This window comes from Hirundo rustica, chromosome 18 (genome assembly GCF_015227805.2).
Source record: "Hirundo rustica isolate bHirRus1 chromosome 18, bHirRus1.pri.v3, whole genome shotgun sequence".
Classification (NCBI taxonomy): Eukaryota; Metazoa; Chordata; class Aves; order Passeriformes; family Hirundinidae; genus Hirundo; species Hirundo rustica.
In genome coordinates, this window is record NC_053467.1 from 9,540,367 (window position 1) to 9,566,164 (window position 25,798).

At 53.4% G+C, this 25,798-nt stretch overlaps 1 protein-coding gene and 1 long non-coding RNA gene across 3 annotated transcripts; one reads left to right on the plus strand and one right to left on the minus strand.

Annotated features, from left to right (window-relative positions):
- Positions 1–83: 83 nt before the first annotated feature.
- Positions 84–20,139, minus strand: WIPI1 (WD repeat domain, phosphoinositide interacting 1). 2 transcript variants are annotated; one of them, XM_040081776.2, is made up of 13 exons: positions 20,029–20,121; positions 18,155–18,237; positions 16,741–16,910; positions 13,148–13,244; positions 9,744–9,841; positions 8,633–8,725; positions 8,330–8,400; positions 7,543–7,650; positions 7,022–7,186; positions 6,775–6,882; positions 5,314–5,429; positions 4,560–4,660; positions 84–633 (listed from the first exon to the last, which is right to left on the minus strand). In XM_040081776.2, the coding sequence occupies exons 1-13, from the start codon at positions 20,097–20,099 to the stop codon at positions 586–588; spliced, it is 1,329 nt and encodes a 442-aa protein (XP_039937710.1). In that variant the 5' UTR covers positions 20,100–20,121; the 3' UTR covers positions 84–585. The 2 variants fall into 2 exon arrangements, with proteins under 2 accessions (XP_039937710.1, XP_058278864.1); XM_058422881.1 differs by lacking the exon at positions 84–633 and adding an exon at positions 640–2,887 and having other exon boundaries at positions 20,029–20,139.
- A 3,017-nt stretch (positions 20,140–23,156) lies between these two features.
- LOC120761038 (uncharacterized) lies at positions 23,157–24,713 on the plus strand. The gene is made up of 3 exons (XR_005703538.1): positions 23,157–23,230; positions 23,657–23,752; positions 24,501–24,713. It is a non-coding gene; the product is annotated as an uncharacterized LOC120761038 (long non-coding RNA).
- Positions 24,714–25,798: the final 1,085 nt, after the last annotated feature.

Here is a 25,798-nt window from a genome sequence, read left to right on the forward strand (position 1 = left end):
ATCCGCAGCCCCCAAAACCCCTCCCACTCCCCAAACTTAATCCAGACTGACACCTTTAGGGCCCCAAAAAGAACAGCAGGAGCTGCCAGGGACAGACTGTGACTTTATTCTGTCTTTCAACATAGCAAATGGCATCTTCTCTAATATCACTGCAAAAATACTTTGCCTGGGTTAAAATAGTCTGTATATACTGTACAAAGACATAAGTTTAATATCTCTTCCTATAAGTACATTTATACACATAAACCAGCATAAATTAGAAAAGGGACAAACGGGTATATAAAATTCTGGTTACATACAAATCTGATTAAATTAGCATTTACACTGTGGTTCTAACATAATAGAGTTTGTTAAATAGAGCCTTGTGCATACAGTACATTGACACCCCACCCAGCCACAAATTAAAACAGGGCCTAACAGGGCCAGGCGTTCACTTACACAGAAGAAAAAGCGTGGCCCACCTTAATTTATATTTAATTTTTTTTTTTTCTCATCTCGGGGACTCACAGACCTGTTCTTCGAAACTCCTGGCTTTTCCAAAGCACCTCCCAGCAGCTGTCCTAAGCGTGGACGTTTTGCTTCTCCTCACGACCTCTTCGCCTTGCCCGGCTGACCTCCACGGCACAAGATTATCTACCAAAATCAAAACAGAAGGGCCTTACTTTTCCCAGCACCAGGGAGCGTTTCCAGTTGGTTTTACGCCCTCGGGAGGAGCAGGGGGAGGGGATGTCCCGCAGTGTTTTGCTTTCCGTTCAAAGGCAGATTGGTGAGAGGTTTATTTGTTTGCTCTCCCCCTCCCCAAATCTGCAGTCCTGGGAACAGGAACCAGCTGGCTCAGTGATAAGTGTGCCTGGCCTCTGGCTGGCACTGGGCTGAGCAGAGCCAGGCTTTGGGGAGTGCATTTGCCTCACTGAGGGCTCCCCAAAAGCTCAGCTCTGGCGGGGCTGGAGGGAAAGGTTTGTGCTGCGCATCCCTGCGTCGCTCCGGATGGATCCCAGAGTTAAACTCCAACATGTTAGACAGGATTAAGGGAGGGAAAGCCCAGCCTAAACACCAGCAAAGCCTGTGAGTGCAAGAGTAAAGCAGGAGCAGAGAAGAACAGGCAGCAGCAGGACCCTGATTCACCTCCCCTCAGCTACTCCTGCCACAGACACCCTGGGTAAAACATGTCCCTGCTCCTGGATGAGGCTTGGGCAGCCTTGGGCAGACCTGTCCCAGCTCCAGCCTTGCCAGACGAGACCTGGGAGGGATGTGAAGCCCACAGCTCCTGCTGCAGAGGGCCTCTGCCAGCTCCTCCTCCCAGGCCTGTCTCTCCACGAGCTGCTGGACCATCACTGGCCAGGTTTCCAGGCACAAGCATTGACACTGGATGGCACAATTCCCAAGGGACCTCAGCTAATGTGCTGATAAGCTGGGCTTAATCCTGCAAACCCCAGCTGCCCAAAATGCCAGTCTGAGCTACAAGGGCAGGAGCCAGGTTCTGCCAAACTCCCTCATCCCCTATCAAACATAATTACAAGTAGAGCCTCGCTGGAAAATCTGTAGCCTTTCCTCTACTAGCAGCCAGCTGTTAAAAAATAATCACTTAAAATAATTAAGTGTCCATATCCACACAAGAGAATGAGGGAAGCACCATTCAGCAAACAGCCAGGAGGAATCTGGGCTAATCCAGAGCCAGAGCTGTATCTGCAGCCTGGTTCCTTGTATCCAGATCTGTGGTCTGGAGCAGCAGAGGGGTGTGTGGACCCTGTGATTTCTGCCCTGTTGTATATCCCCCTGGATTTTTTCCCTCTTGCAGTCAGCAGCATCCTTTGGCAGCACAGGAAACTGTCCAAATCGTTTTGGAGCAGCCAAAAACTGATGGGAAAGAGATGGTTTTTAAGAGTGATGGAGTATCACTGAGGGGAAGCTGCCTTTGAAGAGCTGATTGCAGTCTCACTTGACTTAATGAAATGGCTCTCCTGATAAAACCTTCACCTCTGGGCCCTGCAGCCAAATGCAGGATGGATCACCTATGCCTGGAAAGCACTGACCAATCTGCTGGAAGAAATCATCCCTCCTACTAAATCCCATTTTTGGGAAGATCCTCTGGTTGCACTCCCCAGCTGCACACAGGCCGTGCTGCTTGCAGAACCCTGCAGGATTTCTTCTGCCAAACCTCACAGCACTACCCCAAAACTGCAGTGCCCTGCCTGCCCCAAAGCACCCCTGCAAATCTCACTCCCTGCTACAGCCACAGAACAGGGGGGGCTGCTCAGGCAGGCGACCAGAGAACAGCCCAAATCGCCAGTTTTGCAACCAGAGCTGGGTTTGCTCTTCCCACCCCGCAAAATCTTCTGATCCTGCAGGCTGAGGGCTCTGCAGCCTCCTCCCTGCACATCCAGCACAGCAGCCATGGCTGCAGCCCCCTGTCCCCCTCAGGAACACCTGAGTCCTTCCTGCCCAAGATCAGCAGTGACCTGGGGGTGCTCAGTCCACCCCATCCACGCAGGAATTGTCTGAACCGGTTTAACCTCCTTCCGCAATCCTGGCGCCAGCAGCAGCAACATCCACGTCCCCTCTTGTGAGGCCGCTTTTTACGAGTCCTCCTTGGGCTCCTCATCTCCTCTCCGATCTGTCCCTCCTTCCACTTAATGAACAGGCAGCGTTTGACAGATTTTATGTCAGGCTGAAGCTGGTTTTCCTCAGTCTTTAACAGCTGAGCCTCTGAAGTCTTGCTTGAGGTCAAGGGAAGACAAGAGGTTTCAAAATGGGGAGAAACTGTGGGGTTTGAGCACTGCTGTTTCTCCAGAACCATGTCTGAGTTCAAAGCCATACCGTGGGCTGCGGGGTGAATATTCCATTTTGTCACAAGTTTTGAGGTTTTTAAAAGTCTTTTTGTTGCACACTGGAAAACAAACAAAACCCTTCCCATGTTTCCGCAAAGCTGAACGCTGTCAAAACATTTTTGTTGGATAAGGTCAGGTTTTTCTCTCCCTCCTTCTCTGCACAGGAGTGACCGATGCCTGAAACCCCCTTCACCGAGACTGGAGATCTCAAGTGCTGAGGAAAACAGCCAAGTTCAGCGAAACCCAGAGCATCCAAACATCCTGAGCGCTCCCACTGCGAGGGGCAAACCCCAAACCCAGAGCAGGGGCTTTGTCTGGAAGCTCCATTGGCTCCTTATCGGGGAGGATTTTTGGAAAGCACCTTCCCACACCACCTCCTCCCTAACAATACACATGTCACTGCTCTGTCAGGGTAATGATGGGGTTTGGAGGGATCAAAGTTCATTTCATAAAGCACCTGCTGTGGTACAGCAGGGGTTTGGGGCTGCTTTCATCCAGCACAGTCCCAGCAGGAAGCCTCATTCAGGAGCAGCGTGATTCCTGCCTGCTGGCATTTGTTTGTCCCCAAACCACGAGTTCAAGAGCAGGTTTAGCAGAAGGAAACAAAGGATTTCTCTCTGTCCCTGCTGCTCCTTCCAGGGGCCTGGGCCATCACCTTCTCTGTGGGCACGCAGAGGGAGACATTTTAAATATCCTTCTTGAGTAATGGAGTTGGACAACTGGGAAAACTCCTGCTCCCAGTTTGCAGCAGGGAATGTTGCAGGTAAGGGAAGAAATAATCTGAGGGTTTTGTGAGTTGAGCTGGGTTTTGGTGGTGCTGGCCCAAAGGGAGTCATGAGCCAGCCTCCTTTTATCTAAGTAACACTTTGCCTCAGCTCAGAGGAAGGTGCCTCACAGAGGTCAGCTCAGCACATGGAACGAATCCTGGGATAAGGTTTGTACTTCCTCCTTTTCAGGCAAAGCTCCAAGAGCAGGATATGTAAAAATGAAGTAAGGAATTCCAAAAGCCTGCCAAGGCTGCAACCTGAAATCCATTACAATATTCTGCTGCGTTACTGCTATGAGGACACCGATGATTACAACCAGATCATAGCACAGACCAACATTTGTCCAATTAGGGCTTAGATACTTAATTAATGAGCGTGGAATAGGAAAAGAAGCCAGAAAGACATTGCCAGGCTGAAGTTAGATTGAAAAATCCACTAGCTCCTTCCAATGGTAACTGAGAAAGTGCCACATAAAAATCATAAAATGGTTCAAAACTCTGTTATTCCTTTCATCTTTGTACTTGGAAAAGAAGTTTCCTTCTCAGTTACCTTGGAAGTTAAGAGACTGGTGAGGTTCAGGTATGTTCCAGTTGCATTCCACGAGCTAACACAACTGACTGAAAATGCAACGGGGTATTAAGTTTTTATTTCTAAATTGTTCCAATTAAAACTATTCCTGATACTGTTAGAAATCTGCTCAAGGCACAGAGGTTAGGTCTGGATCTGAACAGCATTCAGTGAGTTTGTTCAGACCTATCTCTGCTTAGGTGTGATCATTTTTGCCCCATCCCCAGCTGCTGTTTAGTGTCCTTTTCCTGGCACTGTCCCTAGAACCCATTCAGTTATTTTAGGCTTCACAGCGAGCTGGGACAAGGAGGGGCAATGGAATCTCTTCTGGGAGAGGTTACTACTTCCTTCTTAGCATGAGGGCTGCACTGCAGGTTTAGGGGTCCCGAATGCTCACAGGAGGAAACTCATTCTCATCGTCCAGACAGACCGGTCCAGTTGCAAACTCGTGCTCCGGGATAACCTCCCCCCGCAGGGCTCCGCCGTCCTCCGAGTAACCTGGCCAGGGGACAACACAAAGTTACTGCAGGAAGGGATGGGAGGAGGCTGCAAACAAGCAGCAGACGCTGTTACCACGCTTTTAGCACTGAGCTGCTTCCTCAGGCTGCCTGAGGAAGAGGAAGGTGTCTCCATGGACACTATGGATTATGGATGGCAGCAGCTATCCTCCTCCTGCCATGCACCTAAGCACCAATTTCAGAGTAAGATCTGCATTTGTACGTGGATCTTACACTTGGGAATACAATGAGATAGTCACCCAGTCTTTTCCTGCAGCAGTTTAGTGCAAGGTGTACCAGCTTCAGAGACTCTGAGGCAATCTCACCACAAAAACAGTGAGCCCTGACTTCTACACCTACAGTTACAACTCCTGGAAACCACCTGGCAGCAGCTGCTGTCTGCCAAAGAGTGGCTCCTGCTCTGCCTTGGGCCTGTCTGTGGCACAGCTCGAGCCGGCACAGGGAACAGAGCAGAAAACTCATGCCCTGTTTTTGTGGCAGGGGACGAAGCAGGTGAGCTCCAAAGTCCTGCTGCCCCAGAGTGCAGCGCACGTGAGGTGATCCTGGATGAACCCTTGGAAAGTGGGACGCCTTCCACTTTGCCCCAGGTGGTTTTGTGGCTTCTGCCTGAGGAAGGGCAGATGTGGTGCTTACCTGGCATGGTCGAAGTTGAAGGCACTGTACTTTGTCTGGCTACGGTTGCTGCATAAGATTGAGGAGGCTGAAGGTCGTTCTCTTTGTTCTCCTCCATCTTTCCTGAGCCAAGCAGACTAATTGTACAGATCAAGAGAGGGGAGAAGAGTTAGTTCTGACCCCAGCTGCTCCTCCCCAGCTCCAGCTAAGACAAGCCCATGCATCCACATCTCCTCGAAGCACATCACCCATCCCCATCGCCGCATGCAGCAGCCCCAGCAGTGCTGTGGACAGGGGAGCATTGTGCTCCACGAGGAAAGCAGGGGGTGAAGAAGGAGATAGGGAAAGCACCACTTCGGCTGGAGGACAATGCTGGCACGGGAACAGAAGGGAACAGATTGACCACAAAAGCTTTAGGTTACAAAGGCAAACAGTATTTCTAATCACAGAGGGGGCTCCGAAGGGCTTCCAACAGGAGCAGACTAGATGGGAAAAGCAGCCCTGGCTAGTTTAGGACAGAGTTTGAGCGGAGATATCGTATGATGTAATGTAACTCATGACCCAAGGGCCCTTTTCAGCCCTCTGATGCTCAGAGGAGCCCACATGACAAGGCTGGGGGCTGCGGGCGGCGCGCGCTGGACAGCGCAGCTTTGAAGTGCTTTTGTTTTGTGGCTTTTCCAAAAGCTGCTGGCACTTTCCTGGCCGGCAGCCACCTCCCGGCCTGGAGCACATGTTACATCTCACCCCACCCCAAAGGCCTCACATCTGGAGCCAAGCAGCCCAGATGTGTGCGGGGGGGGTTACGTGCTTAATGGGATTTGCATATGGACTGAACAGTGGCGGGGGAGGCTCTGGTTTCACAGAATCCCACAACGATTTTGGTTGGAAAAGACCTCTGAGATCATCGAGCCCAACCTCTGACTGATCACCACAAACTTGTCACCCAGACCAGAGCACTGCGGGCCATGTCCATTCTTGAACAGCTCCAAGACTGGTGACCCCACCACCTCCCTGGGAAGCCCCTTCCAAAGTTTAACAACCCCTTCCAGGAAGAAATTCCTCTGCTTTGGCACCGGGCTTTTGTTAACAGAAGCTCACCGTGTCACTCCACACCATCCTACCCCCAGTCAGCTCTCCAGCGCCCACTCCAATCTGGAGAAGGTGCTCCGCTCTCCTGCCACCACAGTGGTCAGAGCTCTGCTGCTGGGGCCATCTCCGAAAGCACAGCCTGCCCAGCCTAATCTGGGATGTCCCACAGCTGCCTTGGCATCTGAGATGTCTCTGGTTTCTCCTGCAAGAAGCCCTGTGTCCCTGCCTGCTGATGTGCTTCCCAGCCACGTCTGTCAGATCAGGGATCTCCAATCACAAACCCAGTTCTAACTTTCTTGCTCCTACAGCTCCATTTTGTGCTGCCAGGTGAGATTTCCCTTCCCTTCTTAGAAGATCAGCCTCCGTAGGAGGTGTGAGTAGAGGCAGAGTTACCTGTGATTTTTAATTAAGACACACTCCCCTCCGTCCTGCGGGTCCAGGTTATAGATGTAGAGATGTCCATCCGACGTCGTCACCAACAGCCGAGGCAGCTTCTGAATCCTGGTGGGAGAAGCATCCTGAGGCCAAAAACCTCACACACACGGACACAGCAGCACCCACACCATGTGCTCTGCGGGCAGGGGGCCGAGACAAGGCTGGGCCGGCCCCAGGGGCAGAGCTCAGCAGGGTCAGCACGTACGTGGAGAGGGCACAGATGTTCCTCTGTCCGGAGACGTTCAGCCGGACGGTGGCAAAGGCTCGGTCCTGGCTCATCATGCCCGACACCTGGGCAGGGAGGTAGTTGGTAGCAGCCTGGAACATCTTTCCCATGTAACCACTCCAGGTTGGAGGCTCCTCTGGCCGGCTGAGGGGGGTCACAAAGCAGCATCAGTGGGGTTACCATGATCAGCGTGACAAAACATCGGGAACAGACTGATCTCACACGGGTGAAGGGATTTTTGGAGCACCTGGACATTGTGCACCAGCCTGGCTGCAGGAAGCAGGGCACAGTGGCACCTAATAAAGCCAGAGAGGCCTGCAGAGCGTGACAGCAGGGGTGCAGTGTGTGCCTTTTCCAAGGAGTCCCTCAGGACACAGTTTGCAGCTGGTATTGCTCATGGAGAGTACGTGGTGAGGACACGGAGAGCAGCTGTGTAAACACAGACCTCTGAAGCAGAGCCAGCCCCGGGGCAGGCAGGTTAAGCCAGGCCAAACCCTCACCTGTCTGTGAGATGCTCCAGTTTGAAGATGTGCACGGTCTCCGTGTTGCTGGAAGCACAGAGGAACTGGGAATCCATGCTGAACACCAGGGAGCTGATGTTCACGTACCTAGAGCCGAGCAAGGACAGCACTGGTCACTTCCACAGTAATCACACAAGGGGAACTGCTGGGTCTGGCTCACAGAGGAGTGGATGGGCAGGAAGGAGACCCATTCACGGTGAGGATCACCCTGCACAGCTGCTGCTGAGCCTGTGGGCTCACTGATGAGCAATTCCCTAATCCCTTTGCTCAGCAGGGCTGGGGGTAGCCTCGAGCTAATGACAACCAGCCAGAGAGGTGGAAATGTCCTTGCTCACAGAGCTGCCTGTGGAGGGAACATCTGTGCCAGCCTCATTGCAGCTTCTGGTACTGCAGAGACCAGGGAGGATCCAAAGTGCTGAACAGTGGGATACAAACAGCAGCTCCTGCACTGCTTCAGCAGGAATGAGGTCTCTAACAATTTTGGGGACTTCAATGTTTCAAGTAAGAAAAAAGAAAGGACAGGGTAAATGGAGTGACTCCACGTCTGTCTCCCTGCCATCACCCTGTTGTGTGACACACTGAAGGGAATCAATGAGCTGGGCACAGCCTGGCACAGTGACATTTCGAGCTGATACGTTTGCTCTTGTTTTCCTCCTGCAAAAGATGCCAAAGCCACCAGGATCTGACGTTGCCCTGTGTCCCTGTGTTTACATTTTGGCTCCGGGAACCCTCTGTGTACTTGTCACTGCCAGAAGAATGAACTGACCTTTTCATCCCTCGCCGGAATTCATAGAGTTTTTGCCCCCCAGGAATGGAAAATACACGAATGACTGTGCCCTGCAAAAAATGCAAATGGAAATATCACATAGGAGTAGGCCAAGGAGCCCGAGCCCTTTCCCTGACACACCCAGGAAACTCAGGATGTGCAAAGGCTCCTCCTGTTTGCCAGCTGGGCTCAATCTGATCCCGATACACTGAGAAGTCAGCAGCCCTTGTGTGCTGGCTGTGTTTAAGAAGGGGCAGCCCACGGGTGCCGATGCAGAGGGAGGGTACTTGCAGCCACACTCACTTTTTCAGAAGCACTGGCCAATTTGGAGCCGGTGGAGTTGAAGGCGAGAGCGGCCAGAGGCCCGTCATGGGCAGGAATGGTGCAGGCTGTTTTCTGTAGGGCACAAGGGAATGTGAGTGCAAAGGGACACGCTGCTCCCTGGACTGTGTGAGAGCAGGGCGTTCCTGCCTCGCACCCTATCCACACCTGCTGATATGGATTCACAGGATCGTCTTGTGCTGATGGTATCCCTTCAACATCCTCAGCAGTTTATCTCTGCCCTGCCTTGAGTTCATTCCTCATCTATTACAGCCACTGTGATTACAGAGAGCTCACCTCAGGGGCAGGGAACCTCAGCTCCCTGCCTCTCCAGGGCTCAGGACTGCGTCTGCACTCTCTCCAAAGCCTGGCCCTTCTCTGTCAGGATCAGAGCCGGCTTCCCTGCAATTCTCTGTGCTGCACAGCAAGTCCTGCAGCAGCGACACCGCCCTGGTACCTGCAGGGAGCCCCAGCCCTCGCAGCACCTCTTGCAGCAGCCGCCTTTTCCCTGAGCTCCGCTCCTCCCCTGCTGCAGATCCTCAGCTCTCGCTGCACGCAGGGAGCCACCAGCCTTATGTAACCCAAAGCCCTGGCATAAACAGCAGATAATCATGACCCTGCATCCAGCCAGGGACAGATTTCCTAAGGGGACTTTCGACACTCTTCCCTCGCTGTGACTTTGGGTCTGGCATCCCTTCCAGCCCACGATGTGGCAAAGCGGCTGCTCCAGGTCCTGCACTGCGCCTGGAGCAGCTCCAACCCGCCCTGACCCACGCTGGTCACATCATTCCCACGGGACACGCTGCTGACGCTCCCACAGCAACCCCAGTGTCAGACTGGCAGCGGCCTGGGGCTGCAGGGCAGTGGGTCACGTTTCCCCGAGTATCCTGTGCTGGGAGATGCACGTCCCGATCTCAGGGCTGGCTGCTCCGAGCGAGGGGGCTACGTCCAGATGTGCCTCCCAGGCAATTCCCTCGCACTCCAGCTCCGTGGAGCGTATTTATTCATCCTTCCCAAGGGCCCCGTTGGCTTTGCTGTGGCTCTGTTTGTTTTCAGCCCCTGCCGGTATCCAAAGGCCGAGCTTCGCACTTACCAAAGTATTTCCGTCGTAAAGCACGATCTCTCCGCTGGTCGCGCTGCCGGGATAAGCCAAGTAGGAGTTGGCGTGGTTGATGGAGAGAGCACACAGACCTGGCAGGGGGACAGGGACACGGCTGAGGCTGTCAGTGGGGGCAGGACAGCACGGGGCACGGCCGGGGGGTTCAGGCTCCGGCTCGCTCTGGGAGCGGGGCCGTGCGGCGCCGGGAACACCTCGGCCGTGGGGACATCTGCTGGTACGGGACAGAACGGCGGCTGCGCCCCGCCACCCTCCCCGGGCACACGGAACCCAGATCCGGCTCTTCAGCACGCTCTGGGCTCTCCTCCTGCATCATCTCCCTGCAGATAGGTGCATGAAACAGCAAAGGACGTGTGGGTCCGAGGGCTGACAGCGCTCCTGTCCGGCCGCAGCTGGACACGTCCAGATGTGCACAGGGTGTGGGTGCCGGGTGGGAAGCTCAGAGGAGCAGCCCAGCGTGGGTGCAGCCCTGTCGCAGCCTGGCTGAAGGGAGTGCCATTTCCTTCTGCTCTGAATGGAAAAGGGAAGCGGAGAAAGACAAAGGAAATGCGCCAACTGCGCAGGGAGTTTCCGGCTGACAAGGAACGTGAACGTAGCGAAATTTTAGGCACAGGGGGAACTCTTCCCCGCAAGAGCCATCTGGTTTTGTGCCAACATGAGCATAAAGGTTCCCAACTGCTCCTTTCAAAGCGGGCAGGAATTACAGGACGAGACAGGGATGGATGGATGGATACGTGTGCGGGTACATCCACCCGCTTGTCCCCCAGGTGACCTCGGAAAAGAGCATCTCTTCCTGCCGCTCCTTCCCGCTGCTGGCTGAGGATGCAGCCCGGTGAATCCTGTCACACACGAAACGTGCCTCGCTCCTTCCTGCCCCACATCCGTGTGCTCGCAGCCTTCCCAAACCCGACTCAGGGCTCCGGCACGACCCGAGCTTCCTGCCCCGCGGCGGGGGTCCCACCTAACCCCACGTGCGGAGGAAGCCGCGGGGTGAAAGGCACCGGGGACGCTGCTGCGGCCCCCGCACGGGCCAGCGGGACGGACACACACCGCACGTAGACGCACGGACGTGCCGTGCCGTGCAAGCCCCGTGTCAGGACACGGCCCTGGCCCCCGCCCAGCAGCAGCGGGGAAGGATCGGCCGGAGCTCTCGTTTTAGGTCATTGTTTATAACCAAACAAAGAGACCGCAGCGGAGCCAGGAGCTGCAGGATCAGCCAGAGGCCCCAGGGATCCGCTCGCCATCCATCCGCAGGCGTGCACATCGTGCCAGGGACGGCGCACCGGGACAGGCACGAGGAGCACGGCGGCAGCAAAGTGCGGGCAATTAAAAGGCAATTAAAGAGAGAGGGATAAGAGAAAGGCAAAGATAGCCCAGAGAGACTGCTGCTGCGACGAGCATCCCACCTTCTCCGGACGGAGATCCCCCGGCTCAGGCAGCACGGGGGGATCAGCACAGCCCTTTCAGACAGGATGAGGGGAGGCTGGAGCCAAACAAAGCGAGCTCTGAGCGCCGGGGTGAGTCACCCGCTGCCTCTGCTCCCTCTGCTCCTCTGGCCGGGAGAGGCGGCCGGGAACGCAGGCCAGGGGAAAACACATGCGAGTGTACTGGGCTGACCTCGGGGACACACAGAGAACAGGGATCACGGTGCCACGGAGAGCCTTGGAAGATGCTTGTCTCCCCTCAGCAGCCCCCCGGCCATGGTGAGGGTTGGTGCTGGCAGCGGTGGGCTCAGGAGGGAGCAGGCAGGCTGGCACTGCTCAGATGGCACCTCCGGGAGTGCCACGTCACAGGCGGCTTCCCCGAGGAGCAGGGAAAAATGCTACTGCATCCAGGAAGCCAGGCCTTGCCCTCATGCCAGCAGGTCGGAGCACGTCCAGGGCTTGGGGGGAGCCATGCAAGGTGGTTTCCGGAGCTGCAGGCATTCCCAAGATGTGCCCCCGCAGCACACACGTCACCCCAAGCACTGTGACCTCCTTGGTTCAAATCCTGCCCCTGACGTGAATCACATGAAAAACAACTGTCTTGGACACGTCGGCATTTTCCTCTGCTACGTGGAGGAGGCTGGAGCAGGGGCCAAGTGCTGCCCAGGAACAGGCAGAGATCTCACTGTGCCCAGCCAGTGTGGCTGCAGCAAGTCCTGGTCCTGCCTGTGCTGGTGTCACCGTGCCCAGGGCACACACTTTAGGGGGTGGCACATTTTCCACGTGCCACATCCCCACTCCTAAACGAGTCACACAAAGAGCACTGGGGCTGGACTGCCCTGAGCTACTGGAACACAGCGCCCTTGGGGTCAAGCAGATGGCCCAGGGACAACAGGGCACTGCACTTGTCACTCAGCTCATTCCAATGACAGCTGCTAAAGTCAAAAGGGTTTAAAACACTAAGTCCATATGAAGCCTGTGATCTGCAGCATCCCAGTCCTGCCCTGGCTGATTGCTGCTGCTCTTAAACCACGACCTGATCCTCCAGCCACTGTAGAACAGTTCCAGGCCTGGGTATCCCTGCCTACCCTGCTGCCAGGCCTACTTGGGAAGGTTTTAAACTTTAATTATATTTGCTGCATTTAGCATGTTTAATCCACACAGAGAGCCCATCTGGTGAGACCTGAAGTAGGTCAGGGGAGCTGCTGGAAGAGCATCCCTTGAAAGCCCCGAGGCCAAGCGTGAGCACATCAGCAGCTTCCCAAGCACCCAGCCATGAAAGGACGCTGCAGCCCGAGCAGGACGGCACAGAACGCGGGCACCCGGCCAAGCTTCCCTCTCTGCCGACAAAAATAGCTCCTCCCAGCAGCAGGAAAGCCGGATTCACCCTGTGCCACACACACAGGATCCGTGCTGCAGCCACCTGCCCTGCCCCTCGGCTTTGCAGCCTGCATGGAATAATGTCAGGTGGCAGCTGCTGGGAACTCCCTGGCAGGGATTGGTGCTGTGCCTGGCTGTGTGTTGTGTCCCTGGTGATCATTTTGGGAGCTGGCCCCAAGGGGAAGTCAGACCCTTCCGCCCATCTCTGCTCTCCTTTGATGCATCTGCTCTGGACAGAGCAGGGTTTGCTCCAGACAGGGCAGGGTTTTGCTCAGGACAGAGCAGGGTCACAGCACCAGGCCTGAGGGAGCTCAAGGAGAGTTTGGACGATACTCTGGGCACAGAGTGGGATTGTTGGGATGGTGCTGTGCAGGGCAAGGAGATGCATTCAGTGATCCTTGCGAGTCCCTTCCACCTCAGCTTATCCTGTGATCCTCCCAAGCTTGCCTGACTGCCTCCATGCATTTCTGACTTCCCAGTGCTGGATCAGGATGCACAGGCCACATGCTGGTTTAAATCCTAACACAATGCCGTGGCTCCACAAAGCTGCCTTTCACACAGCTCTGCCATGCTCACCTGTTGTGTTGGGAGGTGTATCCAGAATAGTCTTCAAAAGCTTCATGTCCTTGATGTTATGGATGTAAATCGACTCTTCCAGGCAGACCACCAGCCTCTGCAAGGACACAGGGGACATGCACAGAACCCCATCAGCAGTGCCTCTGGCTGCTGCTCCCACACTTCCCAAATCCAAACCTTTGCTGTCACATAAACTCAACAGGAATCTCCCACACACTGAAATGGAACAGAAACGTGATCTCTCCTCCATCCCCTCTCACATTTGGGTTTGTATGATTCTTGTTTTGAGAGTTTTTGCATCTGGTCTTGCTTTAGAGAGAAAAAACATTGCGACTTCTCTGCTCCTCTACATCTTGCACGTGCCCAGGAACAGGAAGACCCATCTGGGGTACAACCCACCACATGCCTTGATTGCCATCTATCCCTACCCCAGCTCTTCTCTGCAGCTCATAACAAATTACTTTTTGATCACAAAGACCTGGCAGCAGGGAGGCTGCAATCCTGCTCGTCAGTGTGCCTCCAGATGGGAATACAGGCCCTTTGCCCTGACTTCTTCCTGATTTGGAAGACAATATTGAGGTGCTGGGTCTGCCACTGCTGCTAAACTTAATTCATCTGTCCGGCACGTTAGTGTTTCTTTTCCCATTTGGTGTCAGCAGGGAAGACTCTGCTTTATGTGCCCGGCATAAACACAGAGCTGAGACACATTTGTTCGGGGACAGTCATCTTTGCACCATCTTGGCTGAGGGGCTGGGATTTCCCAAGTTCAGGTGCTTGTACCTCTTCTGCTGACCCTGCCAGGAACATCCACCTGGCCAAGAGGAGCCGCCAAGCCACGGGGAGGAAAGGCAGAAAGGCAAAAGGAAGCCTGATGCTGTAACCTTAGCCCTGGGCCACCATCTCTGTGGCCACTCAGCTTTGTGTCTCAGCTTGGTCCAGATCCCTACGTGTCACCACGGAGGCTTTTTGCACTGAGGCTTTTTTTGGGAATAGGCTTTGGGTCTGGCTGAAGGGCAGAGCTTTGTAAGTCCAGCAAGTGCACAGCTTCACTCCCTTAGTGCCAAGAGTCCAGAAGCACTAAAAAGATCCCAATAAAAGCCCAAGCCCAGACCCCATCCATCCTGAAGTTGGAGCACCCGAATCCATGTCCAGGAAGCCTCCACCTCTTCAGAAATAAGGCCACTTATTTAGTATCTAAATGTGGAGCTTAGTCACTAACTTGAAACACCCACATTAAAAATCTCTGCCTTGCTCCACCATTACTCTCAGATCAAACTCTTTCCCACTTCTATTCCTGCTAACCACAGCATCTGGGGCTGTGTCAGAGCCATTTTGCATTTCCAGGAAGAGTTTGCCTCTTCTACAGTAAGAGCCATCCACTTGCAAGCAGAGGAATATTTATACAGCTGATTTGGGCAAAGCCACCATGTGCTTTCCCAGAACGGGCTGCTCTTGATGTCCAGGTGAAGGGAGGTTTCCAGATGATGGCAAAGCAGCAGCCAGAGATGCTGGCACCCACAGGGACAAAATCCAGGAAAGTCTGGGAGGTGAAGAGGCAGAGGAGGTCTGGACAAGCTCAGCAGGAGCTGGAGAGGGCTGCTTCACCCCTCCTGGCCTCCACGCAGCCCTGTGGCCATGTGAGGGTCAGTGGGATGGGGTTTATCCTCACTGTGCACAAAGACAGAGCCTCAGAGAAGGTGCTGTGATTGCTACACAGGGTCAAGGCACTGCTAATTGTCCAAAAGGTTACTGCCCACCAGCTCCTTCTGTAGTGTGAATGGATCAGGTCAGATAACTGAGCCGTATTTGGGGACTGAAAAGGTTTTGGACACAGCCACATAAACACCTTGAACCTCCCCAAAGAGCTCAGCAGGGCTTCAGCAGTGAATGAAAAGCCAGGAGCTCCCCAGCAGTCCCAGAGCACAGCCTGATCCCCCCCGAGACAAATCAGGATTTACCTTCACACACCTCAGGGTTAGCACAGAGCTCGGAACTAAGAATTCCCACAACAACAACTGAGGGCTTTGCTTGTTTGCACAATGAGGACTTTTTCACAGAGAGATCAGATTGAAACATGCACCTTTTGTTTGAGACCTGCTCCTGGTTAATTTGTCACCATTTTCCTGAGCTAATGCCTCGTCTGGGATTTGTCCTTCTGTGAACTTCCAGTGGAGTGCAGCTTTCCTACAGAAGCTCAAGCAAGAGTTCAAGTGTCACATGCAGAATCTGATGGCCACCAGTTTAAATCCTGAATGTAGACTGAAATAATGACTTCTCTTCAACCTACCCAAACTGGAAGGGTTTAGATGGGACTTGAGGAAAACGTTCTTCATGGAAAGGGTTATAAAGCATTGAACAGGCTGTTCAGGGTAGTGGTGGGGTCACCACCCCTGGAGGGATCTAAAAAATGTGGGGATGTGGCACTTTAGAACAGGGTTTAGTGGTGGCTGTGGCAGTGCTGGGGAATGGTTGGACTTTTTGGGCTTTTCCAAGCTAAATGACGCCAGGGTTCTGTGCTTCTAAACATCTGTGGCATCTTCAAATCCCTGCAGGTGTGTTTGTGGCACAGCCAGAGGATGAGCTCAGCCCAGGATTTGAACCCCAGCTCATAATGCAGCCAAAAAACGTGGATGTGAGGCTGGGACTGTGCATCACCTCCAGGCAGCTCCAGAGCAGCCTGAACTTATTTTATTCACACCAATCTCCAAGAGCTGCTCAGCAGAACCTCCCAGTTTATTTTTACACACACACATCTATCTGCAATTCAAAGGAAGTCCCTCCTTTGCCAGTTTCACTGTAAGCTTAAGTGAAAAAAATCAATTTAGGACAGATTTAATTGTAGTACAGGAACTCCTGGTCAGAGACAGCTTTACTGGAAGCTCAGCCCAGAGAGCCTCACTGCAGGTCTCACTGTTGCTAACTGAGGAGAGGTTGATTATATACAATTACCCAGACTGCTTATTTCTTCATTGTAAAATGTCCTCTGCTTCTTAGGGCATATACTTGGAAAATAATTATGGACAAAAAGAAAAGATGACTTAAAATCCTCCAAAAGAGCTCAGGGCTGCACGAGGCTGTGTCACATCAGAGAATAACACTCTAAAAGCCTCACTGTAAGTGGCCTGAGTGGGTTTTACACCTTTAAAACCAAAACAAGGCTGCTAGCAGTATTTGGAAAGCAGCTTTTTGCCTTATCCAGAGAGTTCAGGTTACTCCTGAGGTTTTATAACCAACTTTGAAGGTCTCATTTGCAACCAAGATGGCAGAGGTGGGCCTCAAGTCAGGATGTGGAATCCAAGGGAGGGAGGAACATGAAAAGGTGTTTTTTTGGCAGAGCTGTGTCCTGAACGGGCAAGAAGGCAGATGACAAAAAGCCTTTGTGTAACTGCCACCGAAACAAGGCCTTGGCTTCATTTTCCTGAAGAAAACGGTGGCAGATGATACCCAGAGGCCTCTCACATGGGACTGGGAGGAGAGGACAGGCACCCACCCCTCCAATCCCACTCACAGCCTCCCTGCAAACCTCCCCAGGCTGCTCCCAGCTGCAAAAGCAAAAGCAGCAGAGTGGGGTAACTCTGGAGAACCCCTCTCACCTGCCGGTTCAGCCGGATGGACAGGATTTTACTGGAATAGCTGTAGTTGCAGATCTCTGTCCCTTTCTTGAAGTGGTAGACATTCATCTGCTGTGGCTTGGCATGGCTGACCACAACCACAAGGCTGCTGGAGAACAGACGCTCCACGATGTAAACATCTGGGATTTCATCTGGGCACACAAGGAGAGCAAGGCAGAGCCTTCAGCTTGGTTTGACTGCAGCAATGAGACTCAGCTCAAGAGGGGATCGGGTTGGAAGGCTCTGTACTAAGGTGTTCAGCATCATTTTGGTGAAAAATTCCTCATGCCTGGCACAAAGCAATTAGGTCAGAGCAGGAAGGGGTTAAAGGACCTCCCCCTGAAGGCAGAAATGGAACCAGCTCTCTTTGACAGTGCTGCTGTGCCCCTCTCTCCTGGGCAGAGCCCAGCTGAAGCTAATCCTCAGGCCCTCCAGCTGCACTAGATCCTTGGGAAGGGGATATAAAGGGAGGAGTGCCCTCACTTTGCTCAGGGAGTTTCCTGGGGAAGGTGAGGCAGGAGCTGGCTGTGGTTTGGTGTTTCTTCTGTGTGGTGTCTGGTTTCTCCCAGTGGAAGCAAGCAGTGGCTGCTGTGTCTTGCGGTGACGGTGTTTGGGATGACTCCTGCTGTGTGGAGAAGGCACCAGTGCACTGGTCCTGCAGGCCCTGCACCTAAATCCCCAGAGACTGCAATTTCCAGTGTGCCCAGCCCTGAGTGATGCTCAGCTTGGGCTGGGCTGTGCTGGAGGAACAAAGGCTGCCCCACAACTGCCACGTGGGACTGGCTGTGCCTCAGCCATCACCCTCAGTGTGTCACCAGCAGGGACCTGTTTCCCTTTGCCTGGCTCTGGGAAAGGAGCCTGGACCCTGCTCCAGATGAAGCAGCTGTGTCTGATTGCTGAGACTCCTTCTGCAGCCACTGAAAAACATATCCACTGGATGAACATATCCAGCTGGGAAGAGTTATGTTCAGTGCATCTCAGCTGAAGCACTTCTGGCCTGAAGCAGCCTGGAGTCCCTGCTCCATGAGGCCAGGCTTGTTCTGGGCTGCTCAGTGTGTGTTGCACGCTGCTGTGAGCACAGCTAAGAGCTGCAGGCCTGCTGGGAATGACCTTCTTTACATGGAAAACCTGTTAAAAACATCTTGCTTGTAAATACCACACTGGATTAAAAGCCTGGGAGTTATCCAGCAGCTGTGCTGGAAGCCTGTGGGCTGCTGCCCGTGTACCTGAACCATTCTAGTGGGAAACTGCCTCTGAATGCTGGCCTGCAGCACAAACTGCTGCTGTCAGGATGACAGCAGTGGAAAAGAAGCTGGGCTCTAACAAAGGTGAAGGACTCCCACAGATTTATGGTACTGCTGGTCGATATTCCTCCTCAGGGAAATAGGAGACTTACTGCTTTCGTGGACCTGGTCCAGTTGCTCCACAGAACTTAAGGAGAAAAGTCTGTATCCAGTTGTGGTTCCGATTGCCAGGGAGCTGCAAAGACAAAGCAAAAACCTGCTGGGTCAGAGCTGAAGCCCCCCAGGTGACAGCAAGAGCCCCTGCACGGATGGAGTACTGGTTTGGACTGGGACGGGAATTTTTTGCCCCATTAGCTTGCATGGGGCTGTGTTTTTGCTTTGTGCTGAGCACAGGGTTGATAACCTGGGGATGTTTTTGTTACTGCTGAGCTGTGCTTGCACAGTCAAGGCTTTTTCTGCTCCTCAGCCCTGCAGTGAGGAGGCTGGGGGGGCACAGGGAGCTGGGAAGGGACACAGCCAGGACAGCTGACCCCAGGGACATCCCAGGCCATCCAGTGTCAGGCTCAGGGGATACAGAGGGGGAAAGCAGGAGGAAGAGGAGGACATTTGGAGAGATGGCCTTTGTCCTCCCTGCTGTCCTGGGGATGGCAGAGCCCCTGCCTGCTGTGGGAAGTGGGGAATGAACTCCTCGTTCTGCTTTGCTCGCATATGTGGCTTTTGCTTTAATTATTAAATTGTCTTTATCTCAGCCCATAAATGTTCTCACTTTTACCCTTTTGGTTCTCTTTCCACCTCACTGAGTGAGGAGTTGGCTGGGATTAAACCCTGACATTGGGGAAATGAGTAGTTCCTGGCATAACTTCAGTTTCCAACTAAATAATACAGAGTAACAAACTCAGGAATCCAGTTTTCCATCTGAGGCTGTTGCAGCCTATAGAAGAAAAGTATCCCTCTGAGAGAGCAAACTCATCCTCTCCTATGGCCCTGTGGCTGCTGGATGAAGGAACAGGTACAGATCTACGTGGGAGGATGCAGACAGGACCTGTGAGACACAAAAGGAGCTGGTTCCTAAGCCAGGGGTTGATCCACCTGTACTGACACAGTGACTTTCCAGGCTGTGGAAGCTTTGCTCTCACTGTTAAAGGTAGTGGGCAGAGTCTTGTCAAGCGCTGTCTCTTGCCCAATTCCAGATGCGGTAAGCAGCAAGATCTAGGTCTTAAACCAGCAGCCAGCCCATAATTGCAACGCACAGCGTTTGTACTGACGGCAGTGTCCAGCAGGTTCCCATCAGCAGCACATCCACATCCCTCAAAGCACCCTTTGTTCGGGCGCACTAACGCAAAGGAAGCGGCATTTCCAGGTGTGACTGAGGCTGATATCTCTGATTCTTATCTCGTTCCCCACGATCTGGGCCGATCCCGGCTCCGGGCTACGGCTGCCACATCCGCGTGCGGCTCGCTGCTTCGGGAGGTTTGTGTTGTCCCGGCTGGGAACGCTTCTTAAACCGGAGCAGGTAAACCACGGGTTAGAGAGGCCGAGAGGCTCCAAGGAGCGCGGCTGTTATCCCGGCTGGGGCGGTGCTCCGGCACGGGCAGCTCGCCGAGAGCCTCCGGGGGCGTTCTGGTGGCCCTGGGCAACGCCGCCGCCTCCCAAGCGGCCACACACCGCTCAGCAGACAAAGCCCCGGGGAAACGCCGCCGCTCTGACCATCCCCGAGCGCTTCCCGAGCTGCGGGGGAGGCAAAGCCCGGCGATCGCCCTGAATTCCGCCTCACCCGGGTTGGGTGTTCACCGGCAGCCGGCTGCGCCCGGAGGGGCCGCTCCGGTTGGGATGAAGCACCCCGACCACGGCCCGTGTTGTGTGTGCGGTGCAGGGGCCACCCCTGTGGGGACCATCCCTGCAGGGACCTGTCGCGCCACGGAGGCGCCGGGACCCGCCCCGCCCCGGGCCCGCGGGGCCGGACCAACCCCGCCCGGCTCGGCCCGGCCGCCGTCGCCCCCCGCCCCGCGGCGGCCGCCCCGCTTACGTGCAGTCCTGGTTGTAGGAGAAGCAGCTGAGCGCCGCGGGCGCCCCCGGGGCCTCGGCCGCGGCCTCCATGGAGCGGGCGCGGCGCCTCGGCCGCTGCGGCCCCCGCGCCCGCCCCGGCCCCGCTCCGCCGCCGCACGGGCGGTGCCGCCGCCCATTGGCTCGCCCCCCGCTGATGGACGCGCAGAACGACCTATCGAATGAGGAGCAGGCGGGCAGAGCCCGCCCCCCGGAGCGGCGGAACCGCCTGCCATTGGCTGGCGGCGCGGAAGGGCCGCGCGTGGCCACGTGGTGATGTTGTGGTTGCATCAGACGGGCGCGGAGCGCGGCGGCGGCGGCGCTGCCGGGGGGACACGGCCGCAGCGGCTGCCGGGGGGACACGGCCGCAGCGGCTGCCGGGGGAGCCGCGGGTGGCCTGAGGGAAGGTGTGCGCGACGGGATGGGGCGGGGAAAAGTGATGGTGACACCGCTGGCTGGCAAATAAGTCGGTCAGCCTCTCCACTTCCTTGGTTAAATAGTGCTTTGAGGAGTTGTTTTTCTCTTTTTACGGCATTGACATCCTAAACCTGACGGCGTTTGTGCATCATTCATGTGCTTAACACCGCTGGTGCCGTGGCGGGGGGAATCAAATCTACCGGGGAAAACACGAAGGAAAACAAACCTCCGAGCCAGTGGCTAAATGACCAATATTCCAGGAGTCAGTGCAATGACATTACCAGTGCACAGGAACGCCGGGGCAGCGCCTGCAAACCCCCTAATTAGATGAGTAATCCTCATGTGAGTGCTGAAGTCATTGGCCCCAGATCACTTGATGTGCACCACAGGACTTTTGGAAAAAGAGCCACATGCAATACCATCTCCATGAGGCAGATTCCATGCGGACACATATATCTGCCTGGATTAATCCCCCTCTGCGGCATGAGGGCCTTGGAGCGCCCGTAATATTCCCCTGTGAGGGAGTTTGAAGCCTGCAGCAGTGAAGATGATTGATTTTGGGGAGGTAGTAGGAAAACACACATCTTCAAAACACGGTTTTGGAGGGAGGTGGATGGTGGATCATCCCTAGGACTCAAAGCACACGAGTGACATTGCAGGGGAATAATTTTAAAGGCACCACGTTTCGGGGGAAAACAACTTCTTTTCCAAGGGGCCTAGTGGGAAGTTCTAATAAAACCCAAACATGAAATAGAAAAGCTGTTTTCGAATGTCCTGAAGCTGTCCCTGTGGATCAGCATAATTTGATTTTGAAACAGGGCTGTCAGACAGGAAGTGGGGTTGTGGAGCAGGAAAAAATTTAAAAACAAAACAAAGCCCTCCAACAAACAAAACCAGGGAGACAGTGCCTTGTGTTTAAGAAAAAAAAACAACCCACCAGTTTCTGAGCAACAGCAACAGCTGGATGTTTGCTGCTTGGGCAATCACCATGGTTTTAAAAGGAAACCTTGATAAAACACCCAAAACTTGGGTAACACAATTATTTTTGCAGCTTGACTGATGCAACGATGTTGGTCAATCCTTTGAGCTCACTGCCTGTTTGATCAGCAGAGGTGGGAGAAAACAGGGAGTTCTTGTTCTCTGCTACAGTGGCCTTTGGGGCAGGCTGGGTGCAGCCACGATGGATGTGAGGTCAGGGCAAGCTGCTCCTCGGGCTGGAAAAGCTGCTGTGTGCTGCTGAAGCCCTTGGAAATGTCAGGATCTGTGTTCTTCAACATTGGAGCAGTTGGGTGCTGGGTGTGACAAAAGCTGAGGTGCTCTGTGTGGAAGCTGTGAGGCTTTCTGGTCAAGAGAGAAGGTGTCTCAAACATAAAGAAATAGCTGAAGTGATTTTTCGGGAATACAGCTTTGGAGAGAGGTGGCAATTAGGGGAGTAGTTAAATCCCAAGGTATTCCTTGGGATCTGAGTATATGTCACACCTGGGGAGAGTGGGCTGGCCATGCCAGACAGTCCTTGTGCTGATGCGTTTGCTGGGAAGAATACATCAGGAATTGGCCCCCCTTTCCTGACAATCCTGTGACTGAAGTTGACAGTAACAAGCTCAACTCAGTCATTAACTCTAAACCCAGAGTCCAGAGTGTGACCATTTGATCTTAAATGATTCCCAGCGCAGAAAACACGGTGTGAGGGATGTTGGTTTGTGATCTCCACCCTGGGTGTTTGTGCTGAAGCCTTAAAGGGGAAACAGAGGTGAAGAAGCTGGGAAACAAACCAGTGCTGTGCCCAGAAGGGCCTCTCCCAGCCACGGCATCCTGTGTGCTCCCACTCCACGTGGGAATGGTTTGGTACTTTTTGAGAGCTTTTAGGCTTTTCCCTGGCTCAGAGGTTAAATTCCAGCAAAGTTCTTCCCTCTCAGATAAAGCCTGTTCCCACTGATAGGTCTGGTATTTTAAATCTGCTACAGGAAAATAAAAAGGTCTTTTCAGGGCTAAACCTGTTAAATATCTTTATATCCTTCACTGGAATTCCTGATAACCAGAAGCCTGTTCAGGGACCACAGCCTTGCAGGGAAAAGGTGAATGAGTAATAAGGACAGCAAGGGCTTCTAAGAGCAAGGAAACCACTTTTTCCTGTAGAAGGAGGGGGGAGATGTGGCACAGACATTGCTTTGCTCTTTTTTGTTACCCTTCCCGAGTGTATCGAGCAGGTGGAGGAGGAGGCTTCGTCCCGACCTTCAGGAGCTTTAACACGTGAAGTGTCGAGCGCTGAAGTGCCGGTGCCGGCTGGTTTAGATAAATGTTTTATGTAGATAAAACAATAAATGCTGCCATCTGGTGCCCCGAGCAGGCTGCACACAGCCGGGCCAGCATCCCTGCGCACGCAGCGGTGCCTCCTCGCCGCGCTTGTTAAATCCTGCTCTTTGGATCATCCGGCTGGGTTACCCGCTCCTACGCCAGCAGGGAGAGGCGCTGGCAGCACAGAGTCCCGCGGCCCCGCTAATGGAATGCTGGAGAAGGGAAGGTGGGATTTACACCTGCGCTCTCCTCCTTTGATGAGTTACTTCTTGTTTCCGTCACGGCAAATAAGGAGGTGTGGTGGGTTTTTTTTTTTTTGGGGGGGGGTGTGTGTGGGGGGGTTGTTTTGTTTTTTTTTGTTGTTGTTGTTTTGGTGTTTTTTTTTTTTTCCTCTTATGCAGTGGAAAAGAGAAGAAAGCAAAGAGCTGGATTGGCCATTCTGAGTTTGGAAGAATCCTGATCACAAGATGCAGGTACCACAGAAGTCACCACTTCAAAGCCTTTTTTTTTTTAAACGTCAGGATTCCTGTATTAGATACAAAATGTGGGGAAGTAATAAAAAAAAAAAAGAAAAAAAGGTCAGAACACATTTGTGAGAGTCACCAGCAGACTGGCTTGTCTTGCTAAATTGTCTGGACAGGTTCTAACGTGGCGTGGGGAGGGGAAGGGGGACACAGGGGAGATGTGAGTGCCGTGTGCACAGGGAAGTGTCACCCCCCTCTGTTTAAGGTACAGAACTTGGGAAATATTCGTGGAGATCCTGAGAGCCACGTGCTGGCACTGCCATCATCCAGGGCGAGGGAAGAACAAGAGCAGTCGTGGCAGACTCCACAGCCAGTGTGGATGTCACCAAGGCTTGGTGAGCTGGGCTTTTGGTACTTGTTCCTTTTCTGTTTTAGGTGCTGAGCCTGTCCCAGATCCTGCTTGGGAGCAGCCCTTGCAGACGTGCTCGATGAGGTCAGGGGAGAGCTCGCAACTGGATGTTGCACTTCCTTGTAAGTTGGATTAATGCTCCTTATCTCACCCTCCCTCTGGCAAATTCTCCGTTTCCCTAAGTGGCATTGGGACATCACACTTCCCTGGTCATGGATTATCTCACTGGGGGTCCGACACTGCTCACAGGAGTGACACAGGCCAAGGGTGGCTCATCTTCCTGGCTCTTTGGGGTGCACACAGGACTCTTTAAAGTCTTGGAGTGTTTTCAGCTGAGAATCATGAGACCTGTAGCACAGAGAGCAAAGGGGTTAAAACTGAAAGGGGTAAAGAGGAACTTTTGCCTTCTGTTTAAGTCTTGGATACAGCACTAATTGTAATTCCTCTGTAATTATCTAAAGATCAAAAAATGTTGTGACGTGAGAGATCAGAACAAGTTGCATTGTGAGAGGGAGACTGGGAACACACAGAGGTCCCGACAGCCAGAGGAACGTCGGGTTCCCACAGAGCCTGGTGTGACCAGAGCAGGGAGCAGCTGGGAGGGAGGACTTTGGGAGAGGCAGGCTCACTGCCCAAGCTCTTAGCACAGAAGATTTATCACTTGGGGGACCTTCTCCTCTTCCATGCTAGAGGAGACAAGGAGGGGTTTGGAGGAGAAGTGGCACAAAACATTGGTGTAATAAATGCACTAATAGCAGCGTTCAATCAGAGAATGCACGGCAGCATCTACACTGCCCACAGCACTGTGGTGCCCACAGAGCCAAGGGAGCCTCCATCCATGTGGATGCAATGTCCTGATTCTTTTGCCAGCCACAGCTCTCCCGTGACTGGCCTGAAGCTTGTTCAAGTTCGATTACTGATCCCCATTACTGGAACATGCAAACCTCTCGTGAGCCTGGATTCGTGCTCAGCCCAGAAAGTGCTTTTATCCTCATTGTGCTGGAGATGGAGCCAGGCTAAGTGACTTCCACAGGAGAGGCTGGAAATCAATAGGAGAGCAGGAATCTAGAGCTGCATCTCTTAATCATCTTGCTGCTTCAGATGTGAGTGTTACAGCTGGAGAATGAAAAAGGCTCTATCGTTTTCCTGTGGGCACACAGCGCAGGCCAAGCAAGCCTCAGCTGACATTTCAAAGACCTTTTGTTTTTCAAGTGGGTTCCTTCCATCTGGGAAAATGCTCTATTATCTTGGGGGGAGGGAGGCAGCAACTTGCCTCAGAAATGGCTCGATTCTGTAGCCAGTTTGTTAGATGTCGGTCCAGACATTGTTTGGATGTCAGTCCAGACCAAGGAGAGTGGATCTGACCACCAATGTGTTTACTTTGCCACCTGCTTTCAGAGAAAAGCACATAAGCAAATTCAAATGTTTTGAATGCTTTCATGTGTGCATTTATCTTGCAGGAGAACTGTGTCCCAGACGATACTCGGATAGGGAGCTCTCCCCAGACTGTGTTAAAAACACAAGAACTGAGGATTCTTTTCAATGGGGGTATTTACATTCTGTTACAAAAGAAACACTGGGAGCATTTCACAGGCATTCCCGGAAAAGAAGTCGACAGTAGCTGCACACTATCTCAATGCTCTTCAATTTGGTTTGTGTCCGAGAGATCTCAAAGTCAAGAATCACATTTGCAGATGCTTGGGCAGTTCATGAACTGCTGAGGCTGCCCAGAGGTTGTATAAAGTTAATGGTGCAGAACAAAGCCTGTTCACATCCAAACTGCAGGAGGCACAGACCTGCTGCTCTCCCATCTCCTTCCTTCTCTCAGGAGGCATGAGCCTTGCAGGGACATTTTTTGCCCCACTTCAGGCGCTGTCTTCTATCCCCCAGTTCTTGGGGGGCAGCTTAACCCTGACCTGGAACTGATTCCCACTGCATTAATGCCTGTCCTCATTTGGAGCTGAGGAGAGGGAGAGTCCTTGAATGCAGAGACACCTGAGCAAGGAATTCCCAATAAATATTGTCAGGAGGGTGCTTAGAGCCTTCTTGCCTGGCTGTTGAGGTGGGGGTTAATCACTGATCTAGGACAGAACTCCCTAGGCCAGAAAAGAGAATGCTGAGTTCCTGTTCCACCCGGCTGGGTGGCAGGAAGAGCACCATTATCGAGG